Source organism: Eleginops maclovinus, chromosome 11 (genome assembly GCF_036324505.1).
Source record: "Eleginops maclovinus isolate JMC-PN-2008 ecotype Puerto Natales chromosome 11, JC_Emac_rtc_rv5, whole genome shotgun sequence".
Lineage (NCBI taxonomy): Eukaryota > Metazoa > Chordata > Actinopteri > Perciformes > Eleginopidae > Eleginops > Eleginops maclovinus.
The window spans coordinates 2,075,417-2,100,294 of record NC_086359.1 but is presented as its reverse complement, the minus strand read 5'-3'; the positions used below and the strand labels follow the sequence as shown (position 1 = coordinate 2,100,294).

Sequence of the window (24,878 nt, the reverse complement as noted above, 5' to 3'; positions counted from 1 at the left end):
CTGAAGGAAAGAATGGATGCAGCATAACGACGCTTCAAAGAGTTTCCATAAAGACTTCATTACTTGAGAAGATATGTTTCCATTCCCATCAGTGGGCACGCTGGCATCATTCCACATAATGATGAAGGAGAGCGCCGCTTTGAACGCTCTGAACCTCGCTCTACCTCTGGCTCTTTCTCTTCCTTTTTCGGGGGGAGGAGAGGTGACTCTTGCCAAGCTCTCGACAGACCAAAGGTATGGACGCTCCACAAACAGAATGATTAAATCTGTCCCGCATCAAAGGCCTGCATAGGAAATCACAATCAACCCCACAGAATGTCAATGAAGTGCATAATGCAGCGTTATCAGAGGAAAACATTTGACGTCATACGCTATAGTTTATGATATTTTAAAATATTTTACTATTTGATTGATTTGCTTAGTATGGAGGCCAACAGGTGCACATGCGCTACGGTCAAAAGCACTTACACAAAGACAAACGTGCTGCAGCTTTAGAAAGGATGCATTCCCCCCCCGTAAGATATGTGATATCAGGACCAGGGGTCTAATCGCTAAGGACTATTAACACCTCTATCATATGGTGCATGGGTCAATTAGTGTTCCCTAAACAAAAAATGAGGGTGAAGGCCTGAGGGTAGTGGATTCATACTTTTAAGAGCCATTTATTTTTACAAGTTGAGTTTACCTTTAAGTTTGATTTGATAATTTGATAAAAAAAGATTCAATATTTCACTTTGAATTGTTCGGAAGTAGAACTATGAAGTGGCATAGAAGGAAAATGCACGTACCTCAGTTTGTTCAAACATAAGTGCAGTGCTATATAGATGTTCTCAGGTACATTCACTCAATCTGTCCCTCTGTATTTCCTTGCTACTAAAACTGCCTCCCAACCTTACAGGAGCTGGAGAGTTTTTCCGCAGCCTCCCTCAGATGAAGAACTGTGAATCTCCCCGCTGAAAGCTTACAGCTCCTCTCGTTTTAAACAATGCCGTCAGCATTTAGGCTTCGCTGGTACGATGCACCTGTTTCCCTCTGCACAGCACAGCATGGTGAAGTTGTTTACCTTGATGAAATGTTGGAGGTGTGCTGCTTTCAAACCACAGTCAGAGAGCTGTAGCCTGCAGCCATTTCCAGATCACTGTGTTTCTGTTTGTACTCCACCTCTGTGCAACATCTAACACTGCCTCTGCTGCCCATATAGCAAATAAACAAATTTCCCTAGCAGGTTGATTACACCTGTTTTCATTGACAACACTAATAAAGTTCTGGTGGAAAGATTGATGTGTTTGTTCTTTTCTATCGTAGAGATCTTGGTGCCCATGGATGTCTTATTTTCCTACTATTTCGGATACAATTTTAACGCTGATTGGCTCTCTCAACTCTCTCTTTAGTATCTGCTGCGTTAATCGTGTCACCTGGGGTTAGGGTTATGTTTCTGCACACCTTTGCCATGCATCAAAAGACCTGTACTTGTTTGGTGTGAGCACATCGTGATGCTGAGCCTCATACGCCTTACAAAAATACTTACCTTTTTATTCAAAATCCTATTCTCTTGGTCACCATACGAATCTAACGACCATAGATATAATCCACATTGCTCTTTCTGGATCTGGGGTTCTTTAATTCATAACAACTATTATTTTTGTACGCATTTATTTCACTTTCAAAAAAATGACATTTCCTGCAAGATCACAAAAGAAAAACATTGCAATTTGATGCTTATTAAAGCTGCAATACAGCCTGAAGACATCTGTAAAATAAGGTTGATATTTAAAAGTACAAACAGGAAAAAAGGAGAGAAACTAAACAACAAACCAGAGATTCTGTATGCCACAGCGTCAAAGGACATTAAACCACTTCCTGTTTGACATGGGAGTGAGTTTATAGCAAAGCAAATAAATGAATATGGTAATTGCCCCTTATTTGGAGTTTGCATGTTTCAGTCATGCTGGTGTGAGGCATAATACCCGTCCGTATGTTTTCCCATGAGGTGTCCAAAACTGTTCTCGGTAGTGTCTCAAAGGGTTAGGGTTGAATAACTTAATCAGCAAACATACACATTTGGAATCATTTGTATAATGCAAAACCCTGCTCAATAATAAGTGTGCTTGCTCACTTCAAACCCAAAATAATCAAAATAAAGTAATGTTTTTTTCTTTTTAGACTTGTATTGGTGTCTTTCTTTAATTAAAGGCTGTTTAAATAAAAAAAAGCTGTTTGTGAAGTCATGCTTTCAAGCACTGAAATGTGAGAAACAACAGATCATATTTTCTGCAGCGCTGAGATCTAATGAGAACATAAATCAGTTTCAACAAATGAGAAAAATATCCATTATGTTGGGTAATTAATGTAAACCCGTGCTGCAGAAAGCCCATTTCCTCTCCTCTTTCAATGTCTCTCTCCTTTACTTTGATCAATATGACGTTTTTAACCTTGACAAAATGAAAAGGTGCAATTATCATAGCAAAACAAAGAAAATGTTGATGTTTATTTTAAAACACCGGAGCCAAAGTCATCTCTGCTCTAATGTGCCAATAACATACATGTACATTATAGAGTGGTAAAGTTAGCACTTCCTGTTCCCTCGTCTAGAAGTTAATGGTTTTTTTTAACGTGTTTATGGTTAGAAACATTAAATAAGGTCTGTGATTAAAACAAGCTGAAGAGATGTTGTTCCAGGACATCAAATATGTCAGTAAATAAATACCCCACTGGTGAAAATAAAAACTGTGGTTGTTAACAAGTGTCTAAATAAGACGACTAAACGTCATCACGCCCTACATTAGCCTCCTTTAGCTTAGCGGTGGTGACGTGAAGTCATGTGACCGTACTGTAGTTCCTTTATAGCCCAACATTAGCCTCCTTTAGCTTAGCGGTGGTGACGTGAAGTCATGTGACCGTGCTGTAAGTGCTGGTGAAATAACTACAGGGCCTAAATTAACTTTTTAACAGCTTAATTTTATTTCCTTATTTCTTCTTATGATTTGAATTGCCAAGGTACAATCAAAGCAGATGGGTTTTCAGTTTGCGCTGGATGATATGCAGAGTTTATTTCTGAAAAGTGTACTCAAGTCATCTTCATAATATAGCCTACTTTATAGCCCAACATTAGCCTCCTTTAGCTTAGCGGTGGTCACGTGAAGTCATGTGACCATGCTGTAGTTCCTTTATAGCCCAACATTAGCCACCTTTAGCTTAGCGGTGGAGACGTGAAGTCATGTGACCGTGCTGTAGATCCTTTATAGCCCAACATTAGCCCCCTTTAGCTTAGCGGTGGAGACGTGAAGTCTTGTGACTGTGTTGTAGTTCGTTTGTAGCCCAACATTAGCCCCCTTTAGCTTAGCGGTGGTGACGTGAAGTCATGTGACCGTGCTGTAGTTCCTTTATAGCCCAACATTAGCCACCTTTAGCTTAGCGGTGGAGACGTGAAGTCATGTGACCGTGCTGTAGATCCTTTATAGCCCAACATTAGCCCCCTTTAGCTTAGCGGTGGTGACGTGAAGTCTTGTGACCGTGCTGTAGTTCCTTTATAGCCTAACATTAGCCGCCTTTAGCTTAGCGGTGGAGACGTGAAGTCATGTGACCATGCTGTAGTTCCTTGATAGCCCAACATTAGCTCCTTTAGCTTAGCGGTGGTGACATGAAGTCATGTGACTGTGCTGTAGTTCGTTTGTAGCCTTACGTTAGCTTTTTACTTCAGAAATCATAAAGTGGTGTTAAAATGTGGAGATTATCCTGCTGAACAAGATGTGTAAGTATCCTAAACCTTTGTTCGACACAGATTATTTTCTGCTATGACCCATATTCTAATGCTGGAGCTCAGGTAAACATGGAGGAGGCTCAGTGGAGCAGCCTTTGTTGATTTCAACGGCCACGCAGCCCCACACTGTAACTACAATCCACAATGTTGACAGCTGCAAGAAGCTGTTTTGTGCCCCTTTGTGTGCAACTGCTCACTTCAGTGTGAAATGGCTTACTGTGGCATGGAAACATCTTTCCTCAAAGGTCTGTGGCTATTACCCAGCATGCACGGTTACTTGCATCAGACTGAATGTCAAAGGTGAAACGGCCACAAAACAAACCTTACGGTAAAGCCCACAAGACAACACAACTGAGAAGAAATAGACTTCCTTCTATCAGGGATTTGGTTTTGAATATAATATACATACATAAAGCATGTGACTAAGACAACCTCAACCTCATCCTCCTTTTGAAAATAAGGGAATTCAAAGAAGGCATAAATATATAGCAAGTAGTGTAATATGTTGTGTAACTTTCAGACTGATTGCATGGCTATGGCACAGTGGGTTAGCGTGCAGATCTTCAGATCAGGGAAGTGCTGGTTCAATCCCCGCTGCAGTCAGCATGTCCCTGGGCAAGACACTTCACACCAAGTCTAACAAGTAACATGTTATGCAAACTTCTGTCTCTATTACACCGTCTTTATTACATGGCTTGGTTGAACACTTAATTCTGGTACATTTGGAAAGAGGTCGTTAATCCTCGTTAACATACCGTTGCTAAGGGTAACATGACTGTTGCTAAGGAGGATCCTTAGTAATAAATGTAATCATTCTTTCCTGTTTTTAATGAGTGTATCCAGTATTTATACTACTGGTCTTATTGTGTTTACTCTTTCATAGCTGTCTTTTCTATATATTTATGTTTAATTCTTAGCTTCTGTTGCTCTTCTGACAATCAAGTATCTAATCTAATCCAGCACTGTAAACCAACGTGGCTTATTAATAGCAAACTACAGCTTTTGTTCTCTCTATATTTGTAACATGAATGATGTGTATATGGATGGATCTGTGCCGCTCTCCTTCTCTGTCATTACAGGAACCACAGGGGAATGATAAAACTATGAAGCCTCGTCGAGTATCCAGCTTTGGTTTCCTCTCTGCCAGACCTCCTGCCCACCATTGATCCCTTTTCAAACCCATTGTTCATCACCTTGCACTCGACCCCCATTTCTTCCCACCTTTCTCACCCCTCGTTCACGGACTCTCATTCTCTCCAACCCCAAGCTCACTCAATAATGAACTGATTTGCATACAAGAGTGGCACAGTCTTTGTTAGTGCGAGTACTTCAAACTGCTCTCAGGATATTCTCTCAGAAAAAAAACATCCCTTATATAGTTTCAAATCAAACCGCCTCTTTTTAAAGTGGGCTTGTTCAATCATCATGGGCTCACACCACAATATGTATCCACTCACATCATCCATCATGTAATCCCTATAGGCGTCAGATCACAGGACAGGGGTTACCTCACCTTCCAGAGAATCAAAGGATCTGCTGGCAGCAATGTGTTTCCTCCCCCCCCCCCCCCCCCCACCCCTTGCGATAAAGGAAGCACTGACTGTGGAAACCTTCAAATTGGAACTTATAGCCTATCTATTCTCATTGCCATATGACCCAAGGAGCACTGGCAGGTTTACCAGTTCTCCTCGTATTAAATCTTAGACAGCTGGAATACAGAAACAGGCCGATGGTACTATGCAATGCTATATGTATAGTGTGCATTTGGCTCAATGTGTCTGACTGTGTATGCAATCCACATGTGGCTGTTTATCTAAGACATCAACTGGATTTGGAGTTCCTACTTGGAGGTTACAACATGGCTTGGTTAAATATTAAATTCTGGTTGGTCAATTTGGACTATTAGGAGCTCTTTCTTTGATAGGAAACCACTGCTAAGAAGATGGAAGTCTGGTAACGTCAGCTGTGGCAAACCTATTAGTTTTCCTCCGTCAGAGACACGCTGGAACACTTTTGGAATATTCATTTTGATATATGTGTGAATAACACTTTGGATTCATGATGACTAAACTGAAAAGAAAAGAGAACAAGAGAAGGAAAGAGGTTAAAAGACAGAGCGCTGGACGTCACAGGAATAAGTTAACAGTACAGACAGGAAGTGAACACCGAACCAGGTTTACTTTTCCATGTTTCAATCTAAACAACAGCAAAAAAAAAAAGAGCAGCAGATTTCCAAGGCAGCTGTGGCTCAGGAGGTAGATTGTCGTCAACCAATTTGAGGGTAAATCGGCACTCAACATGTCGATCTGTCCCCGGGCAAGTCACTGAACCCCAAATTGCTCTCACATTTACACACTGACCACCTTGTATGGCAGCCTTCTGAATGTCTGCCATGTGGTCTCAAAGACTGGAAAAGCGCTAAACAAATGCAGTCCATTTACCATCAAATGATACGTCACCAACAGTAAATATGCAGAGTTTCTCCGAGTGAGAGCATGAGCTGAAGTTGCACAGCTTTAGTGGTTTCAACCAGCACACAATCTAAGACTAAATTGCTCCCACTCTGGCTTAGCACACCCTTCACACTGGAGGATGAGACCTGTCATTAGCCCACATCCAGGAGTGCCAAGTAGCTCAATTCAAAACCTCTATGCCACTGGAAACCTGCACCATGGGTCGCCCCGGCATATCGATCGTAGGCTGAATTACACGTCCTCTCTCTCATTTTGAACCGCTCTGGTTGTCCGTTGCTCTGTGCCTATAGACCGTAAAATGTTAGCTAAACAGTTGAAGCTTTTCTGACACTGGAAATTACACACTGTTGGCGGGCTCAAAATAAAGTAAGATAAACCTTTGATTAACCACATGAGCAGAATTGCTTAGCAACAGAAAGGAGAAGGCAGGGTGTGACAGCGAATAAACAACCTGCTCCAGGATTATCTACGTTCATGTGGTTGAGAATTATATAGCCATGATACTGTTATAGTTTTTTCACTGGGATATGCTGGTAAGATGCTGGATGTCTGCAAGTTTGGATCGCAACCGACTTGGGTTTAAATGCAGAGTTACAGCATATTAAAACATCCAGAAGGGGACCAGCTTATTGCTGTTTGGATGGATAAGCAGTAATTTACTTTCAATAAAACCTTGGTTAGGTTTAAGCTGCCCCCACTAAGAAATCCTTGCAGACTAAGTGGCCTAGGAACATACATTGGTTTATGTTCCCCATTGCTGTGATCTGAGTTGTTAGAGTCAATGGCTCCTGGCTTTGGGCCATCAAAGGCAGTGGTCTACCCAAGAGTTATCCCAGAAACTTGTCCCCTTGCTCAGAAAAGAAGATGCAGTTTGAACTTAAAGTCTATCTTCAAGCAATTAAAAGCTGCAAAATTGTTGAGTCAGCAGATGGGGTCTTAAGCATTGTCCATAACCCCCACTAACTCTGTCCAGTGCTTCCATTTGTCAGACTCAAGCTGGGTGTCGGTTTATCCTCTGGGTTTCAAAGTGCAACTGAAAGGAGGAAGAAGCCTCCACAAAAGTCTGGGTCCCCCCTTGAATCCACCTCCTGCAAAGCTAGATGTACGAACTAGGTGTCCGGTGCATCTTGATTTTGGCACGCTGCCCCCATGCCACACCGTCTTCAAAACCTGGTTCTGCAACTAAACTCACATTGTAGCATAACACTCTCACTTTTCCAGAGTTTGCTATGGTCCCATGATCCCAAAACCCAGGTGTAATTAATTAACCAAGGTTGCATACCTTTTAGTTTCATCACTTCCAAGGTCCTTTTTCTGTGCGTGCTTGATCACTGCCATGAATTACTGGGGGATTTGGGAGGAACAGTTCGCCTAATGTGAACCTGATTGGTGTTTTGGGACTTTTTGTGCCCGTCATGCATTGTCGGTGACACCAGAGTCCAGCAGAAGTTGGTTTATAAGTTTAATGATTGACCTGTTACACACAAACAAGAACAGGTCCAAAAAACTTCCACCCTAGAGGAGACACAGGAACCAGAATCTGAGTGAGTGATGTTCAAACATAGAAAAAACTGCTTATCTTACCAAGTTATTTTTTATTGTCTTTTCGTTCTCTTCCTACCTTTGAAGATTATTGTCCCGTCTTATCTTTTTTAGATGGATGACTTTAGGCTCACCATATCAATGCAAAACCAAAAATATTGAGCATTAAGAACAGATACAAGTGACCTCATGTTCAGATATGATTTAGATGCAACATGATAAAATGGCAGAAATTGGAACAAGCCCCGACCTTCTGCGGTTTCACAAACAACGCTTCAACCTTTTGTTTATTAATACACTTTAAGTGACACAATTAATTTGGTATTTTTGGTGAATTTCTGCAAGAAGCTGGATCTCAGCCACCCTGATATGTAAAAGACAAACAGAAGCTTTTAGTGAAATGAATTAAATAATCAGGTATATTTTCAACGAAAACAAAACTGCAATGATAATTTCAGCATCTTAATAACCTCTGAACATGTTGTACACCTGTGTGTGTGTGTGTGTGTGTGTGTGTGTGTGTGTGTGTGTGTGTGTGTGTGTGTGTGTGTGTGTGTGTGTGTGTGTGTGTGTGTGTGTCATTGTCTACCCTAAGCTACCGTAATCGTTCCTCTGATTTTGACGTGTGGCTGTAGTATTTTTAGCATTTTGAAAATAAAAGGGTCCACTGACATCCTGAAGAACTATTTTTGAGCCTGATCTGTAACCAGATGCCCTTTTATGTGGGGGAAACTCTCAATTTCACAGGTAGACATTACTCAATAAAGGTAGGATGAAGGTACAGGTATGCTTGCAACTTGGGAATTCAATTTTGTTTCACAACAACAACAACAACAACAACAACAACAACAACAACAACAGACCAAAGTTACATAACAGACTCATCAGGAACCTGTAACGTTTTGGTGCGAGTTCGATTGACCAACCAGAATGTTCTGGATAATTCCATTTTGGAACTTGATGACAACACTGTGTAACTTCTCTGAGAGGTTGACCAATCACAACAGACTCGTCCAGCAAACCAATCAGAGCAAACCTGGGCTCTGGTTTCAGACAGAGGGTGAAAAGAGGTGCTGCAGCACAGGAAGTCTGAGAAAAATAAAGAGCTTTCTGAACATTAAAGCATGGAGACACGTCCCAGGAGAGGACCTGAACATTATCAGAACACGGATTTATATTTAAACGTTTTGCAGGAAGGGAAACTAAATATGTACTCAGTTGTCATAGGGTCCATTCTGATGAAGTGATTTCACTCTAAAAAAGCTGAATTATCTTCTCTAGGAACAAAAATAAAGCCAAGAGAGTACGTCCACGTGAAGCTACATTGTCAGAGGAGATAAAGAGAAAACAGGTTTGAGTTAAATTATTTTGACACCTTAGATTGATTGACAACACAACGAGGCATGTTCAAATATAAAGCCGAAAAGACAAAGTATGGAAGGACTGGGGTGGGGGCACACAGGGCCCTAAAATGACTACTGCTAGGCTAGTCTGAGATTTTAGGGGTACATTTATCAGTACAACTTTTGAAATGTATCACTAAATAAAGGAATATATACACGTGAAAATGTTCTCAGTTTAGCATTAAAGGACATATTTTGAGGATTGGACCCAACACACACACACACACACACACACACACACACACACACACACACACACACACACACACACACACACACACACACACACACACACACACACACACACACACACACACACACCTCCCTACTCAGCACTCCACTAAAAACAACACAGCGTTAAAAGCATTTCAGGTCCCCCCCCCCCCCCCACACACACTCTGAGCCAATGCAAAGGGCTGCAGAATAATACACACATTCATTACAAATAGCAGGATTTATCATAACTGCGAATGAAATGAATATGGTAAGCAGAGCCCGCCCTCCCTGCATCTCATTACCCGTCCCGCTGCTGTAGGTGAAGCTGCTCTCTCTCCATACTGAAGCAGGTGTCCAACATGGCGAACACTGGCAGCAGCTCTCTGGCGACTATTCTCTTTTTATTCCTGTTTCAGGCGGCTCTTCTTAAAGGTAAGACTTTTGCCTTTTCATTGCTTCATGGAGAGCACACTTTCCTCTCAGATGTGCATGGATGGAGATGCAGGAGTGTGTGTGTTTTTTTATCAGCCTTTCTCTGAACGCGCGGCAGAGCATTCTGGATGTAAAAGATGTTGTTGAGCAAACCTAAGTGTGCGTAAAGTTGAAATACAGAATGAATGGAGTTTATTGTGTGGCTGCAGTGTCTACAAACAGGCGTTACAAATATGCTGCCGAGGAACACAGCACTTTGGTGGTCAGCTCTCCATAAATCGCTTTGCCGCTACACAGCTGGCAACTCTTAAATGTGGACAATTGTGTTGTGAAGAAACAAATAGCGTGCTCTTTTGTCCCCTGCGATCCTTAGTGACATGCTTTTGGCTTTGTGTATGGTCAGTCCTCTAGCTTGGTTACTTTTGTGGCATATTGTTCGTGGACTGCTGTAAATCACAGAAAACAGCGGTGCGTTAAAGTGGGATCTGCAGCAGCGTGCAGCTTGAGTCGTCACAGCAAACTCCATTCAAAACTCTAGGTATTTCAATAATCGCCTCTAAGTCAGAGAGTCTTACAGGTTCATACACAAGTCAAGAGTTTTTAATAGTTATGTGTCTTTTAAATAAATCGGCGTAAAGAAATCCCCAGAATCAGCAGTTAATTCCCTTTAAATCTCAGTTTTTTAAGAATCCTTTCACATCGGCCATGCTGCTGGATTTCGGTGGGTTGACTGTCAAAACGGCGTGCAAACCTCTTATAAAAGTTGTAATTGTAAAGATCTACGGTCTGTTTGGTATTTTCAATACAAGCCGATGTGAAAAGCACCTTAAAGGGGTCCATAATATATCTTCCATTACGTCATAACATGTTTCTACGCTTGCTGGTAAAAAATAGAACATTAAATTGCCTGAATTTCCAATGGATTTCCGGGCTGTGTTTTCGTGACGCTGGATTCGCAGTAGCATCACGCGAGGGAACATCAAAGGCTCGTGCGGGTGTAGTAATCTGACTCAGATTTATTTTAAGAAGCGAATATGTTACACATGAAGCTCATAACAGTGCTAAAGTAAAATATCTATTCACATGCTTTTAGATTTTGGTTGTTTTGTGCTGATATTTGCGAGTTGGCGGGCTGCGGATCGGACTGAGATGGGGTAAAGTGTTGTGTTACATGTCAATGTGAAATCATCGTTTATAGGAGAAGTCGTAAACTACTTTGAGATTTGGTTTGGGGTTATTTATCTTTATTTCTTATTGATTCAACAAACATGTGGTGGGATAATAGTCGTGGGCAACCGCATGCTGTTATCACAAACCAAAGAACCCCGTTCAAATAGGTTACACAATTATATAACTGCTTAAAATATGGCTTTGTGGTGCTCTATTTCATCCTCCTGTTATATCACTTCCACTCAGTTATGTCACAAATGATCAGTTATTCAGCGTTTTCCTGCAAAATAAACCTGTTTTCTGCTGACTTCGTGCCTCTGATGGTGAGAATGACAGATTGTCACATTGTGGATTATCCACCAGGCTTAATCCAGTTGTTTTTTTATGCATTCAAATGGATTCACACTGGGCTTGTTTCATGAGTCAAACAGTCCTTATGAACCCGGAGCAGGGTTCTGCTGCTCTATGGACAGTGGGCAGTGCTGCTGTTCCATCATGGAAATGGCTCCACTGATTTCAAACAAAGCATATCAATTATTTACCTCCAGCATACTGTATCGCCTCACATTGTGCTGAACATTGCAGGATGTGTGTTGTGTTTTTTTTAAAACCTCAAACATATTTAGGAGTTAGTGCTACGAGTGACTGCTTTAATTCATTTCATCCCAACTATAAGTTCTGTTTTGGCACACAGGCTCGCCTCGTATGGTCATCAAATCACACAAGTGCTGCAAATGAAAAGGATTTATGAGAAAGCGTTAGCTGTTGGACTGCCGGCTCTTGTTTCAGGTGGCTCTGGATGTGATTTGTTAACAGTTTATCAATCGTTGGTTTATACAATATGAGCACGCGTCTTAAATTGTGCTTGTTATATTTCACACAATCCATTTCAACTTTAGTTTAGCATTGTTATTGTTTCTTCAGACAAAGGGCTTCGACTGAGCTCTTAGCACATCTATTTAAGGATGAGAAGGAAGTACAATATAACTGAAACTATACAAAATAACCCTGATATATCAATGATAACTGCAGCCCTATGAAGTGGTGCAAGAATAAGTCCTAAGACCGATAAATGAGTTCGCATTTTACCACTTTTTCCCTTATCTTAACATTTTTTGAACGTGTTTTTTTGGGGTTATTAGTTTTTAGTTATTAGATAGTAAATACCCCACTGGTGAGTTTAAAAACTGTGGTTGCTAACAACTGAATATATGAGGCGACTAAACATCATCACACCCAACATTAGCCTCCTTTAGCTTAGCGGTGGTGACGTGAAGTCATGTGACCGTGCTGTAGTTCCTTTATAGCCCAACATTAGCCTCCTTTAGCTTAGCGGTGGTGACATGAAGTCATGTGACCGTGCTGTAGTTCCTTTATAGCCCAACATTAGCCGCCTTTAGCTTAGCGGTGGTGACGTGAAGTCATGTGACCGTGCTGTAGTTCCTTTATAGCCCAACATTAGCCGCCTTTAGCTTAGCGGTGGTGATGTGAAGTCATGTGACCGTGCTGTAGTTCCTTTATAGCCCAACATTAGCCGCCTTTAGCTTAGCGGTGGTGACGTGAAGTCATGTGACCGTGCTGTAGTTCCTTTATAGCCCAACATTAGCTGCCTTTAGCTTAGCGGTGGTGATGTGAAGTCATGTGACCGTGCTGTAGTTTCTTTATAGCCTTACGCCAGCTCTTTACTCCTGACGTTTGCACTTACACTTCATAAAGATCTGTTAATATGTGGAGATTATTTGCAATGTTCCAGAATCCAATGGAAAAAACCCATTGGATTTTTATGGAGGGAACCAGGCACATGCTAACTTAAGGGTCCACTTCAAAAATACTTCATCCCTGCACTACTCTATAGTTTGTGAAAGTTTAGTCATCTTTTTTTCCAAAACATTTTAGATTTCTTTCTGCATAAAAAACTACTTAATAATTCCAGATTCTGCACTTTAACTCCAGGGGCATGGCTTCAGGTTTCAGGGGGAATTAATGAATGCCAACGCAGCGACTCTGACCACAGGCTTGCTGAGACCTGAAAACTTGGCTAGCAGGTGAACAGATAAGCGTTTATGCTTTGATTTTTGTGAGCTTACGTAATGGCGTTCAGAGTAGGGAAAAATGTGTTGAAAGCAGGGAAAGTGTGTGTTGACATGACCGTGGCAAGTTAATAAATGTAGGTGTTTGGAGGACTCAAACGTTACCCTAGCGCTGTTTCATTTTGCATGGCTGCTGTGTGTTTCATCTTGGCTACTGATTATGTTTCTTATCTGTGGATAAGAGCATCAGCTGCGTAGGTTTTCATCTTTGCCTGAGAATCCAACACGTTTCCCATTCATGCATTCTGATGTCCGAGTGCAAGCGATCATGGTCTATCCAGACAGGAGTAAACGCATCCCTTTGGGATGTAGTAATTACTCTGGTGGCCTAGAGCATGTGCCGGGGTTATGCACATATGTTGGCTGAAAACAAACATACTGTACATCTTGGCAACATGATAGAAAAACAAAGGGTTATTTATTCCATGATGTATTTATCTTTGGCTGAGATTACTCTGCAGAATATTGAATGATGTTAAACCTGATTAAAAGGTCATTTCTGAATTATTGAGTTGAATTGATTTTCCTCCGATACACAATGGATATGTTTACATGCAAACCTTTCCATGTGATGCCTATTTAAGATCCACAATCCATGCTGCCTGCTTTCCCCTTAAATAGGCTCACTTTTTGTGTCTTGGAAATGACAGTTTTCTCTGGAGTCTTCAGTTTTTGTTACGTCAAGCTGTTTTGCTCCTGATATGGTGTATAATTATGTGTAATTTAATTGGAGTTTCGGTGTCTTTAATTGTGTCAGTGCTATTTCTCACACATGCTTCCCAACCGCGACGGACAACACAGTGACTACAAGCAGCTTCCTTAAACATAATGCACTTCTTAGCATTTACAGTATTATGAGCCTCCACTGTATGGTGCATGGTTTTTAACAAGCCCCCACATGCATACATTGACGAGTACATGGCGACCCTATGTTGAATGTTTTTAAGGATCGGATTGGATTTTTCTGATTGGTTTTTAGGGTGACCTTACCCCATCTTTCCAGCGACTACAGATGTGGAATATCCTCTTGTATAACACCCTCCCAACTCTGGTGTATTTACAGCATTGTTCATTAATTTCCACGGCTAAATAAACTAGTAATAAAAATCGAAGCGTGCGCCAGCCTCAGTTTAGTCCTCGAAGGGTGTGATTTGGAGCTGCTGATGGAGAACAGGTGGGGGAATGGACATTTTCTCCCTCTGTGGCCCCCGGCAGCCTCTCCTGCTGTAACCAAGAACAATAGCTTTTATTCCTGGAGGGAGGGGACCCTAAGTGACCCCCCCTACCCCCTCTGCCTCCTGCCTACAGTAGCTGGCGAGCCGACAGATGACTGGGCCGAGTCGCATCTGGCCTCTGTGCACTTAGTGTAATCAAAGGGAGAGAAAAGGTTTATGGCCTACTTGTTAGCGAGCCACCGACTGATGGGATGTCAAGTAAAAACCCCTCCGACTCCAAATCTCTGGAGGGTTGAGGAGGCGGGGTAGAGAGGAGGGGGGGCGTGGGCAGCACAATCTGCCATCCAGAAAGCAGCAGCCTATTGCCCTTCGTATTGAATTAGTTTGTGCTCCAAAATCTGGCTTTACAACATGGGAAATGAGTCAAATTCTAATGAATATTTACAGTATGATTTACATAATGTACAGAAGGCTATCGAGGTGAAGGCAAATGTTTTCCCAACATTGTAGGAGTGTTGCTCAGGACATGCCTCTAGCAAGCGTGTGGTAAAACAAAAACTATGTGAAGATTAAGAAAGAGAGTCTAGGGAATGTAAGAGCCTGTGATGCATTTGTTTTTAGGGATTACAGTTAAGACAGAGAGGAAAAGTAATGGCAAGATTTGTCTCCGAGCTGACTACTTTACCGGCCTAATTACATGGATTTGGATACATACGACCTTCTCTTGATACACCAGACGCATGTTTTGATGGCGGGAAGTAAGTCCACTCAAGCAGTACATAAAAATATGTCATAATCACGATCGTTTCAAAGATTAATTAGTCATTTAAAGTCTTCAGAAGTTTGACATGTCAGAGTGATTCCAGTTTAAATCTGGGTTAACTGGAGTCAGTGTCGGGACGTTAGTGACTCGGAGGCATTGAGTTTAAATTGGTAGCAAAGGAGGAAAACTTCTGATCTGTAGTCTAAACGTCCTTGAGCAGATAAATAATCTCCAACTATTTCACCAATCGATCAATAGTGGATCCTTTTGAGGCAAAGAAAGTAACAGAATGTGGTTCACAGCCTTTAAAAGCTGCAGCTTTTCCCTGACTGTATATCATTTTTCAGTTTTGGACGAACGCGAGACAATTAAAGGCATCACCTCGGACGTGTTTTACTTTGAATCCAGAAACAAATCTGCAGATTGTTATTACTTCTGGAAACCCTTCAGCGTTTAATCAATCACTAAAGGGGTTCATATTAGCCTCTGTAGCTGCAGACGAGCCGGATACAATTACACATCAGTTCAAACAAGTGAGACCAATCTCCAGCGTTGGTGTCATGTCGATGCTGAATGCATGCACGACTTTATCACCGCTGCTCTCTTCCTCCTGTCATTCATCCCATTCACAGAGGAATGAGCGTGCTATTCCGAACCTCTTTACTGAATAAAGTCGGTGCAGCTGTCATCTGTGAGCAGCATTGACCTTTTCTGTTTCCTGAACAAAATATTTCTTAGTCATCACCCGCCGCTTTAATCTCCTGTCTGTATGTGTTACAGCGCCTGTCACAGAGGAACATGGATCATTACAGGTGTTCTTTGAGAAAAATATAGCATGAGGTGCTAATGGCAAACTTAAGCCCCGCCCACTACCGGTGACCATCCTGCATCAGAGCGAAGCGGGAAATAATAGTGTCTTCACGTCTTAAAGCTGCTGAGTCAGATATTGCACCTCAAACAACAAATAAATCCAGAGCTCCGGTTCCTTTCCTTCCTCTCCAGAAAAAAGAGAGTAAAAGAAAGGATCAGAAATCTCAGTGTCAGTGTCAGCCTGCTGCCTGCCTCTCGTCCCCCGGCAGACCCACCGGACATCCATCCCCTATTTATTCTCCGTAAGCTGCCGTCTGACCAGACATCTGACCCATCTCCATATCTCTGGACTCATTAAACCCTTTCTGACCAACAGAGATATTGTTTCCTGGCAGCACTTTAATATTTCACAGGGAAAATCTGCATTTTGTTTTTAGGGCGCACACTGACAGGAAGAGGGAGCAGCAAAAATAAGAGTCAGCTCAGCTTTAAGGCTTATGCTCTCTGTGATAGGAACTCTTTTGGACATTTGAGTATATTTTAATTTATAAACATCTTTATTTTATTACATTATTTAATTAGTTTCTCATCTTTTAATATACATCTTTACTATATTATTTTAAATGCCAATGCTTACTTTGACCTCATATTTTTATTGCACATTCTTACTTTAACTTTCATATCAACACCTTTGTTTTATTTAGGTCTTTTTTATTGTATTTTTTCATTGCACATCCGTACTTGTTTTAACAGTAAATATTTTTCTTCTATTCATCTTCTAAAGATCCAATTTCCCCCAGGATTAATAAATAAGTGAATTTGATTATGATAATTAAATAGTCAGGTTGATTGGATCAGCCACTTCTTTGGTGTTTTTCTACCGGTTTGTTTTTGCTTTAATGTCTTTTAATCTTTCAATCTGGAAAAAAAAAAATACCGTTGGATGCTTCAAATGTAGACATTAAATCCAAAGTGGGGGTTTAACTTTTTTTAACTGACCTCCAGAGATTATTTGTTGTTATTTTGCAGCTTGTGCTTCCATTAGGAGCGTAAAGACCGCTCAGATTTAGCTTCAGGCACACTGCAGGGCTGCATGGGGTCGACATCATCCTGAAGCGGCGGCAGCTTGGTCCCCATGCAGTGCTGTCCAACAATATTAAACCCACACCACAGTGCTTCCTCCTCTAACTTCTAGAAACTTTAATAACATCTTATTTAGTGGAGCGGGGGCCTAACGCACCTCAGCTCCTTTCAGTCATCTTCTGTGGATGTGATTTCATCAGCAGGCTGTCCACTACAATCAGAGATCCATGTTTTTAAGAAAAGTGTTTTCACTCAACTTGAGCTCTTCATCCTCTCTCGTAGAGAAAGAATGAAAGAGCCGTGGCCTTTTTTTTTTTTCATACTGAAGCCTCAGGAAGAGCCCTGAACACATCAGAGCACCGCCCGAGGCAGCAGGATCTGCCCCGCGCTCTGACACATGAAAGCAATCCTGACCAAATACAGACAACTGGGATAACACACACACACACACACACACGATCACAAGCAAAAAGGAATCCAGAAGCTACGAGCCAAACAGAGGAAAAACTGTGACTATTACACATTCTGGTTAAGGTATGCTTTGATGAAAGCAGCATATTATCATATTAAAAGATGTTCTAACGGCTCCTGGTGTAGCATTAACGCGTTAACACGGGGATTTTAGCCTTTGCTGACCATTTACGTGCACCAAAAACAGGGAAAACTCCCCAAAACACAACAGTTCTTCTTTAAGAGAAGTTTCTCCTGCTGTTTTTGACTGAAGAATTGAATACCAAGGTGGATCCGGATGAACGATGGAATATATATTAGAGGTTTTTTTGTATACCCCATTTTACTCCCCCTTTTTTTCTCTAGGCTCTTACCTTTTTGTGTTATATGTTCTTGTTTATATTTGCACTGTGGGACTGCCAGAAACGGTATTTCAATTTTCTGTATGTATAACACATGTGGGAACTTTGACAATAAAGTGGACTTTGACTTTGAATATGATCACAGTGCGATTTGTTCTTTTGCATCAAGGAGCTTAAAAGTTGTAACTTCCTGACGATGTGCAGAGAGGGAAGTCGGGGATGTTGGAGCCGTTCTAATAAAGGGAAAATGCGGAAGCTGTTTAATGCACGCGGGTGGTTGAGTAATCTAATCTCCATTCCCAAGTGAGACATTGTCAGTAGCAGCAAGAAATGTTTTCCCTTTCCCTTTTTAGAATTTACAAAAGACAACAAGTGGCCTTTGATTGCTCTTTTCATCACAGTTTGAGGCCTTCATCATCTTTCTCTGCCACGGAGTCACAGGGAGGCGTCGCTCGCTGTAATTGGGCCCATTTTTGCCCGCATTCATAGATACAATGCCAAGTTCAACAATGAAGGAATAAGGAATCAATGCGTATCATTTGTGCTTTCAACCAAATAAACAATACGGCTGGTTGTTCCACTGTAATCATCGGAGGGGAAATGAATGCCCTTCTGAACACAATACAGGTATGCATCGGCGCAGCGGGCCCGACTGATCCACGTTCTCCAATCTTTCATTTTACACAACACTTCAGCTTGTATTACATTTCAGTGAATTTGCTCCTGATGAGACCCTTCAGGCTGTTTCACTGTCCCTTTATGGAGCTGGATCACACCCCCCCCCCCGCTGCGCTCAGTTCCTGGCCTTTGTCTCATCTATTGTACTTCTGTCGTGACGGATATGTTCTGCACTAATGCCAGACAACTGCTGCACAATAACCCACCAGCTCATCTTTCTTTGTGTCCTAGTTTGGTAATGCGGACGGAAATCTTACCTGCTGTGGAACAATGGGGCCCTCGCTTGTGCCGGAACAGTAGATTGTGAGGCTGTGAATTACCACTTAATACCATTTAGTATCACAATCTGAACTGGTAATCATAACTCCACAATGATACCTTCCTGAATCACTTGGTGGTTCACCATTCATGCAGGCCACAGTTTCTTTATCAGGGATTCAGACTGGCCTGCTGTCATGGTGTTTTATGGTACACCTTTTAACACCCAACCCATGGTGCCAGATCATCTCACAGTGGAGGACTGGCCGATGAAACTGGTTTAAATATATCTAGATGTTATAAACCTGTTTACCTGGTGACTGATGGTCTTCAATAGGGCTGAACGATTTGGAAAATAATCTAATTTCGATTTTTTTCCTCAATATTGCGATTTAATATGCAATTATTTTTTCAAGGTCCTCTTCTCATGTATTTTTCAACAAACACAAGCAATAAATCAATCGTGATTACAATCGTGAACCTCGTGAGGTAGCAACAGTAGCGAGGCACGTTCTGCACAATACCTGACGTTGGGCAGCATCTTCCTTTTTAAAGCCAAAATAATTCCACACAACTGACGTGCCGCCCCTCTGTGGTACCAAACTTCCAGCCGTGCACTCTTCTGACGAGCCTGAGGACATTGTGCAACAGGTTCAAGCGCAGCGTTGACTTCTTTCCCTGCCTGCTCGACTTCGCTCGGCTCGCTTGCAAGTCACGTGACCAGATCACGTGACCAGTCAAATTGCAGCCTTTGCGGTTGGAAAATCTCGTTTTGTCAGATCGCGATATTATCGCAAATGCAATTAATCGTTCAGCCCTAGTCTTCAAGTCTGTGCATTAAAACCAAACCGTATTTTTTGCATACTATACAATATATGAGCTGCTGATAGAGCCTTTTAATGTAAAGGCAGGATACAGTTAAAGCTGGGAGAAGTACTCAGATCTTGTACTTGAGTAAAGTAGAAGTACTCAGATCTTGTACTTGAGTAAAAGTAGAAGTACTCAGATCTTGTACTTGAGTAAAGTAGAAGTACTCAGATCTTGTACTTGAGTAAAGTAGAAGTACTCAGGTCTTGTACTTGAGTAAAGTAGAAGTACTCAGGTCTTGTACTTGAGTAAAGTAGAAGTACTCAGATCTTGTTCTTGAGTAAAGTAGAAGTACTCAGGTCTTGTACTTGAGTAAAGTAGAAGTACCAGAGTGTAGGAATACTCTGTCACAGTGAAAGTATTCTAAATGTTCCTCCAGTGAAAGTAGAAAGTACTCTCCTCTAAATGTACTTAAAGTAGCGACAGTAAAAGTAGTCATTGTCTGATTGGTCCATTTCAGAATAATATCTCTGATATGTTTTATAATGATTGATCATTAAAGTGTTCTCAGAGCTGGTAAAGGTGCAGCTAGTTTGAATGGCTTTGTATACTGCAGGGTAGCTGCTGGATTTACTGCAGGTGAACTACAGTCTGATTTAAGGGAGATTATATTTACCTTCATTAATCCAGATCTGTAAAGTAACTAAAGGTATGAAATGTAGTGGAGTAAGAGTAAGAGTTTGGAAACTGATTGGTGCTGGTCAGAAACCCTGAATAAGAGCAGTGGCTTCTTTTTATTTAAAAATGACTCCAACCTCTCCATCTATTCTACATGATAAATCGATGTCACTCGTCAAAGCGTCGCAGCCTGTTCTACATATTGCTCGTCGATAAATGGTTCCTAAACACCTCAGAACATCTTGCTGGTTTAATATTCCTCTGAGCTGGCTAGCTCCTGGTCGAGTTGTCAGGTTGTGTTTTCGACCAATATGGAAATCTGTGTTAAAGCAGAAGAGGCACATTGGCATCAGAACCGGATCAGTTTGCCCAGTGTCTGTTTAACATTTGGAGCAGTGAGAACTGGCAGCAGACGCGCTATTGATGAAGACTGTAAAGAGGATGTTTTCTGTGAACTCAGGGATTTTTCCTGACTCACAAAGCGCCTGTGATGGAACGCTTCGCTCGTGGTGCGTTTGCTTCAAGCGGATTCAGACTTCTGAAATCTGGTGGAGATGTTCCTGATTGAGTAGCAATGTGTTAGCTGTGACTTGTGTTGTCTTTATCTCGAGTTCAGATTATTAACAAGGAGAACATTCATCAAAATACACACAAAAAAGAACAAGCAAGTAAAGACCAGAGCTAACCTTTTAAAAGACCCATTATATAACCCTACGGAGATTGAGATGTAATGAGTGTCTTTTTTAATTAGCTACTGAAAACAGGTGGGTGTACATTTGCCTTGTTTATTTCCTGAAACATCATTAATCAGAACCTGGAAACAACATTATTCCAGCAAGTAGGACACACCTCCCCCTGCTCTCCGTCTGCCTCTGATCTGACAGACTTTGAATTCAGTTCAATGCATATGTCCTCTCGCTTGAAAAAGGAATGCAGCAACGTTGACATTTAAAGTGGGATGCTGTGGATTTGGTGGCATGGTTTTTTTCCCAGCCCATAGAAAGCCACTTATAGGTTTAGCGGCTCTAACCTACTGTACAGCAGAGGTTGCAGGACCCGTTGTTTCTTCTTACTCTAACAATCAAAAAGCAACTTCTTCCTCACAACCACCCCCCCCACCACTCGTATAGAGCGAGCACTCAGGGAGAAATCACATCTTGCGGGAGGCACAGATGCCAATTTGTGGACCAAAGGGAGCAAAAGCAAAGTGCCTGCACGCTACGCTCCGGCACAAATGAAATGGACAGACAACACTCAGGCCTGTTTGCCCCGTCATGGCTTTTTGCTGTTTGACTTCAGGAGAGGATGTTGCGCTGAAGCTGAGGTCCTTTGTCTTTTTCTAACTTCTTTTTTTCCAAACGTCATGGGGTCAAGACAGAAAGGAAGTGAACAAGAATCAATCAGGGCTTCATAAAAGACAACCGGAGGAAAAGAAGTTGGACATTTTCCGTAGATGGTCCTCTAAAAGAACGTCTAATTACGTTGGGACCTTGTCCTCTCTGTTTGACATACATCCCAGGTAGTATGATTGGATGAAGCCATTGCAATAGAAAACAAGGACCGTGCATACGAATCTCAAAAAGAGATTATTTATGCCAGATTTGAGCTAAAGGCTAATTTCCATCTGCAGTTTGGGCAGCTCCTCACATTACAATCGACACACACTAAAAACATTACAAAGTCTCCATCACACACTCAATTATACGATTAAAGGACGTCTAAAAAATGTGTGCATTGCTTGTTGGGCTTTCACATGAATACAAAAATCTTAAGAAACTCAACTCAGTAAACATCGTAAAACTTTACTCGACTATTGTCCAGGAATTAGCTTAACTTGAATGTACTGTTTGTTCAGAGCAAGTTGCTGAATACGATGGGAAATAGCCGTTAAGTAACCATAGTAACTTGCACGATCTGCGTTTGTCGGTCATGATCAATTGTTTCTTTGAGTGACGGCATTTTGGATGGTACGGTGTATCCTAAAGGCGACAACAAAGGAAGCATTGAAGCTCCTTTCCTAGAGTCTAGAGAATCCAAACGGCTCTTATCAGGGCTGACACTTTGGGTCATTTCACCCGGTTAGGATCCTTCCTAAGCAACATTGACAATAAGGCAACAACCTTACATCCAACATCCATCCGTTACAGGTTAGTCCTGAGCATGTGTGTGTGTGTGTGTGTGTGTGTGTGTGTGTGTGTGTGTGTGTGTGTGTGGGATTTGTGATTTTTCCTTTCAGACCAGAACTTAATAAGCAATGTTTGTTCTTCTTTCCAATTATCCTCTAACAGTACAACAGATGCGGTGTGGAGACACTTTGCTCTGTGTAGGAGGTGAAAGACTCTGTGAAATGTAGGACACCCCTAACTGAACTTGAAATAAATCACGCAGGGCTGAGGCAAAGTGTCTACGGGAGCAATTGCATCTGAAAAATCGTTAAAAAAACAATGAAGTGAGCGTGGCAGATTGATGGTTTCTGCTTAGTAAAAAAGAGGACAGTGGGTATGCATACGGGGTCTGCTCCCCCAGCGCTAACATACTCGAGTCAAGCGCTTTAAATGAGCTAAGTCGGAACACCAGTAAGCTCCTATTTATTTAAGGTCTTACTGAGAGATGTTTGGGAAGGGTATGTGTCTCAGACGGAAAATGGGAGTGAAAGGAAATGTTTGAACCTGGCTGTTTTTTTTTTCTTTATTCCAAAGCAGTTCCTGCAGCTTTGAAGTGTGTAGTATTTGTTGGGCTTCACTTGGCTGTCAGATTAATACCTTCTCGACTGAAAATGAAAATGGGTGAAGGAGCAGTTAATCCGCATAAGAATATTTTTTGAGGTTGAGAAGCTGCGAGTCTAGCATTCTGTCTGCGTATTGATTGGTTGTCTGGCATTGCAGAGTTTACCTGACATGCCGGGATCCTCTAATTCCCTCCACGCTGCTGATTGCTGAACCTAATCTCTTCTTATCTCAACATTTCTGCCTTTTGAGTTACCCGTTTTGATTACCTGCAACATGGCAGTGTCTGTACATTTCTGAATCTGCATTTCTGAGATCGCTGACCTTTTGGAAACTGTTGACATTTGGTGGCATGGTTGTTCTCCATTAATAATTGATCAGTGATGAAATTACATTTGCTTTGGTCTAGGTAAATGTTGTCAGCGATACGTGCAGAGCTTAACGATTACAGCTCAAGCTAACTGTAGTGATTGGAATATAATGAGTTCAGTGGTTATTCTTAAACAGTGGTCATCTAACCTGAAAATGGAAGAGGGAAAGCCATGTAGAGAAAGTTAGCACAATTCCTTTTTATTTTCTAATGTTTATTCATTTATAGTTTGGCCTCTTTTGTACTGAGATATTTTTTACATGCAGAAAACAAGACCGACAAATGTGCCTTTCTGTGTCCCTTAAGTTGCAGAACAGAATAAATACAAATATAATAATAATAATAATTAAAAACACAAAAGAATCCCCCCAAATAATTATCTAACTAATAAAATTAAAATACAATTAATATAAATAATAAAAAGGAGGGGTGCTAATAATTCAAATACAAATATTGGAATTATATAGACAGATAGATATAGACTATCATTTAACACAGACCTACAAATAGTATTATATATACTAATTAAAGTGAATAAGAGTATTGATGCATACTTATTGATCCTTCCTATGTTGTATTTGCGTGATCAGTCAAAAATAATTGCAAAAACTGTGGTTTCTTCTCAAATCGTGCAGCCCCCTAGACACACATCTACACACACATGCATAAATACATAATCGTGTAATAGTTGAATTACAATATGGAGGAATACCAACGTCTCCTAAATGGCGTTTGTCTCCCCCTCCAGCAGCAGAACCTGAAAGTGTGCCTGAAAGTGACGTCCTTGGTTCATGATCCAGGCCTGAGGATTGTCGGTGTGAAATCTGAGACAATGAACTCCATCAGCACCACCTACATGGCCACTTAGCTTGTTCCTGTCACTGAACATCCTCCATGTCAACTCCGGGTCTGGTGAACAATGTGAGCGGAGGCCGTGCTTTGCTCCACATACATTATTTATCCTCCCACACCGAAAGAGATTGGCCAATAATTACAGCTTAGAGGGCTCTATTAGTGCTTCTTGAGAGCCATATAACGCCATTATACCTCACATACTGTAGGAGGTCAATGTTTTTCATACATCAGACGCTTCTGTTAAGTGAGGAGAGATCGTTCTCTTAAGCCAAGACTGTACTTAAAGGCATAATGAGCCAAAAGTCTCAAGGAGTCCTTTTTTATATAACAATAGAGACTCATTTGGTGTTCCATCTCCATGTGATTGGTCAAGAGGACTTATCATGCTTTTTGGACCCTAGTAGTGTGTTTCTCTCTGAACCTAAACATCAGCAGGAGAGGACTCTTTAAAGTAGAGACTCTACATACTGATATACACCTGAACATCAGCAGGAGAGGACTCTTTAAAGTAGAGACTCTACATACTGATATACACCTGAACATCAGCAGGAGAGGACTCTTTAAAGTAGAGACACTACATACTGATATACACCTGAACATCAGCAGGAGAGGACTCTTTAAAGTAGAGACTACATACTGATATACACCTGAACATCAGCAGGAGAGGACTCTTTAAAGTAGAGACACTACATACTGATATACACCTGAACATCAGCAGGAGAGGACTCTTTAAAGTAGAGACTCTACATACTGATATACACCTGAACATCAGCAGG

The 24,878-nt window shown here is 41.4% G+C and overlaps 1 protein-coding gene across 5 annotated transcripts in view; it reads left to right on the top strand.

Annotated features, from left to right (window-relative positions):
• The first annotated feature begins 9,718 nt into the window (after positions 1 to 9,718).
• The window catches only part of cadm1a (cell adhesion molecule 1a), a 340,935-nt gene continuing 325,775 nt past the window's right edge, over positions 9,719 to 24,878 (top strand). For 4 of the 5 annotated variants that reach the window (XM_063895864.1, XM_063895863.1, XM_063895862.1 and 1 more), the window contains exon 1: positions 9,719 to 9,827. In XM_063895864.1, coding sequence (XP_063751934.1) covers positions 9,755 to 9,827 — 73 coding nt within the window. In that variant the 5' untranslated portion in view covers positions 9,719 to 9,754. The remainder of the gene's footprint in view (positions 9,828 to 24,878) is intronic. The other variant, XM_063895861.1, reaches the window with a different exon arrangement.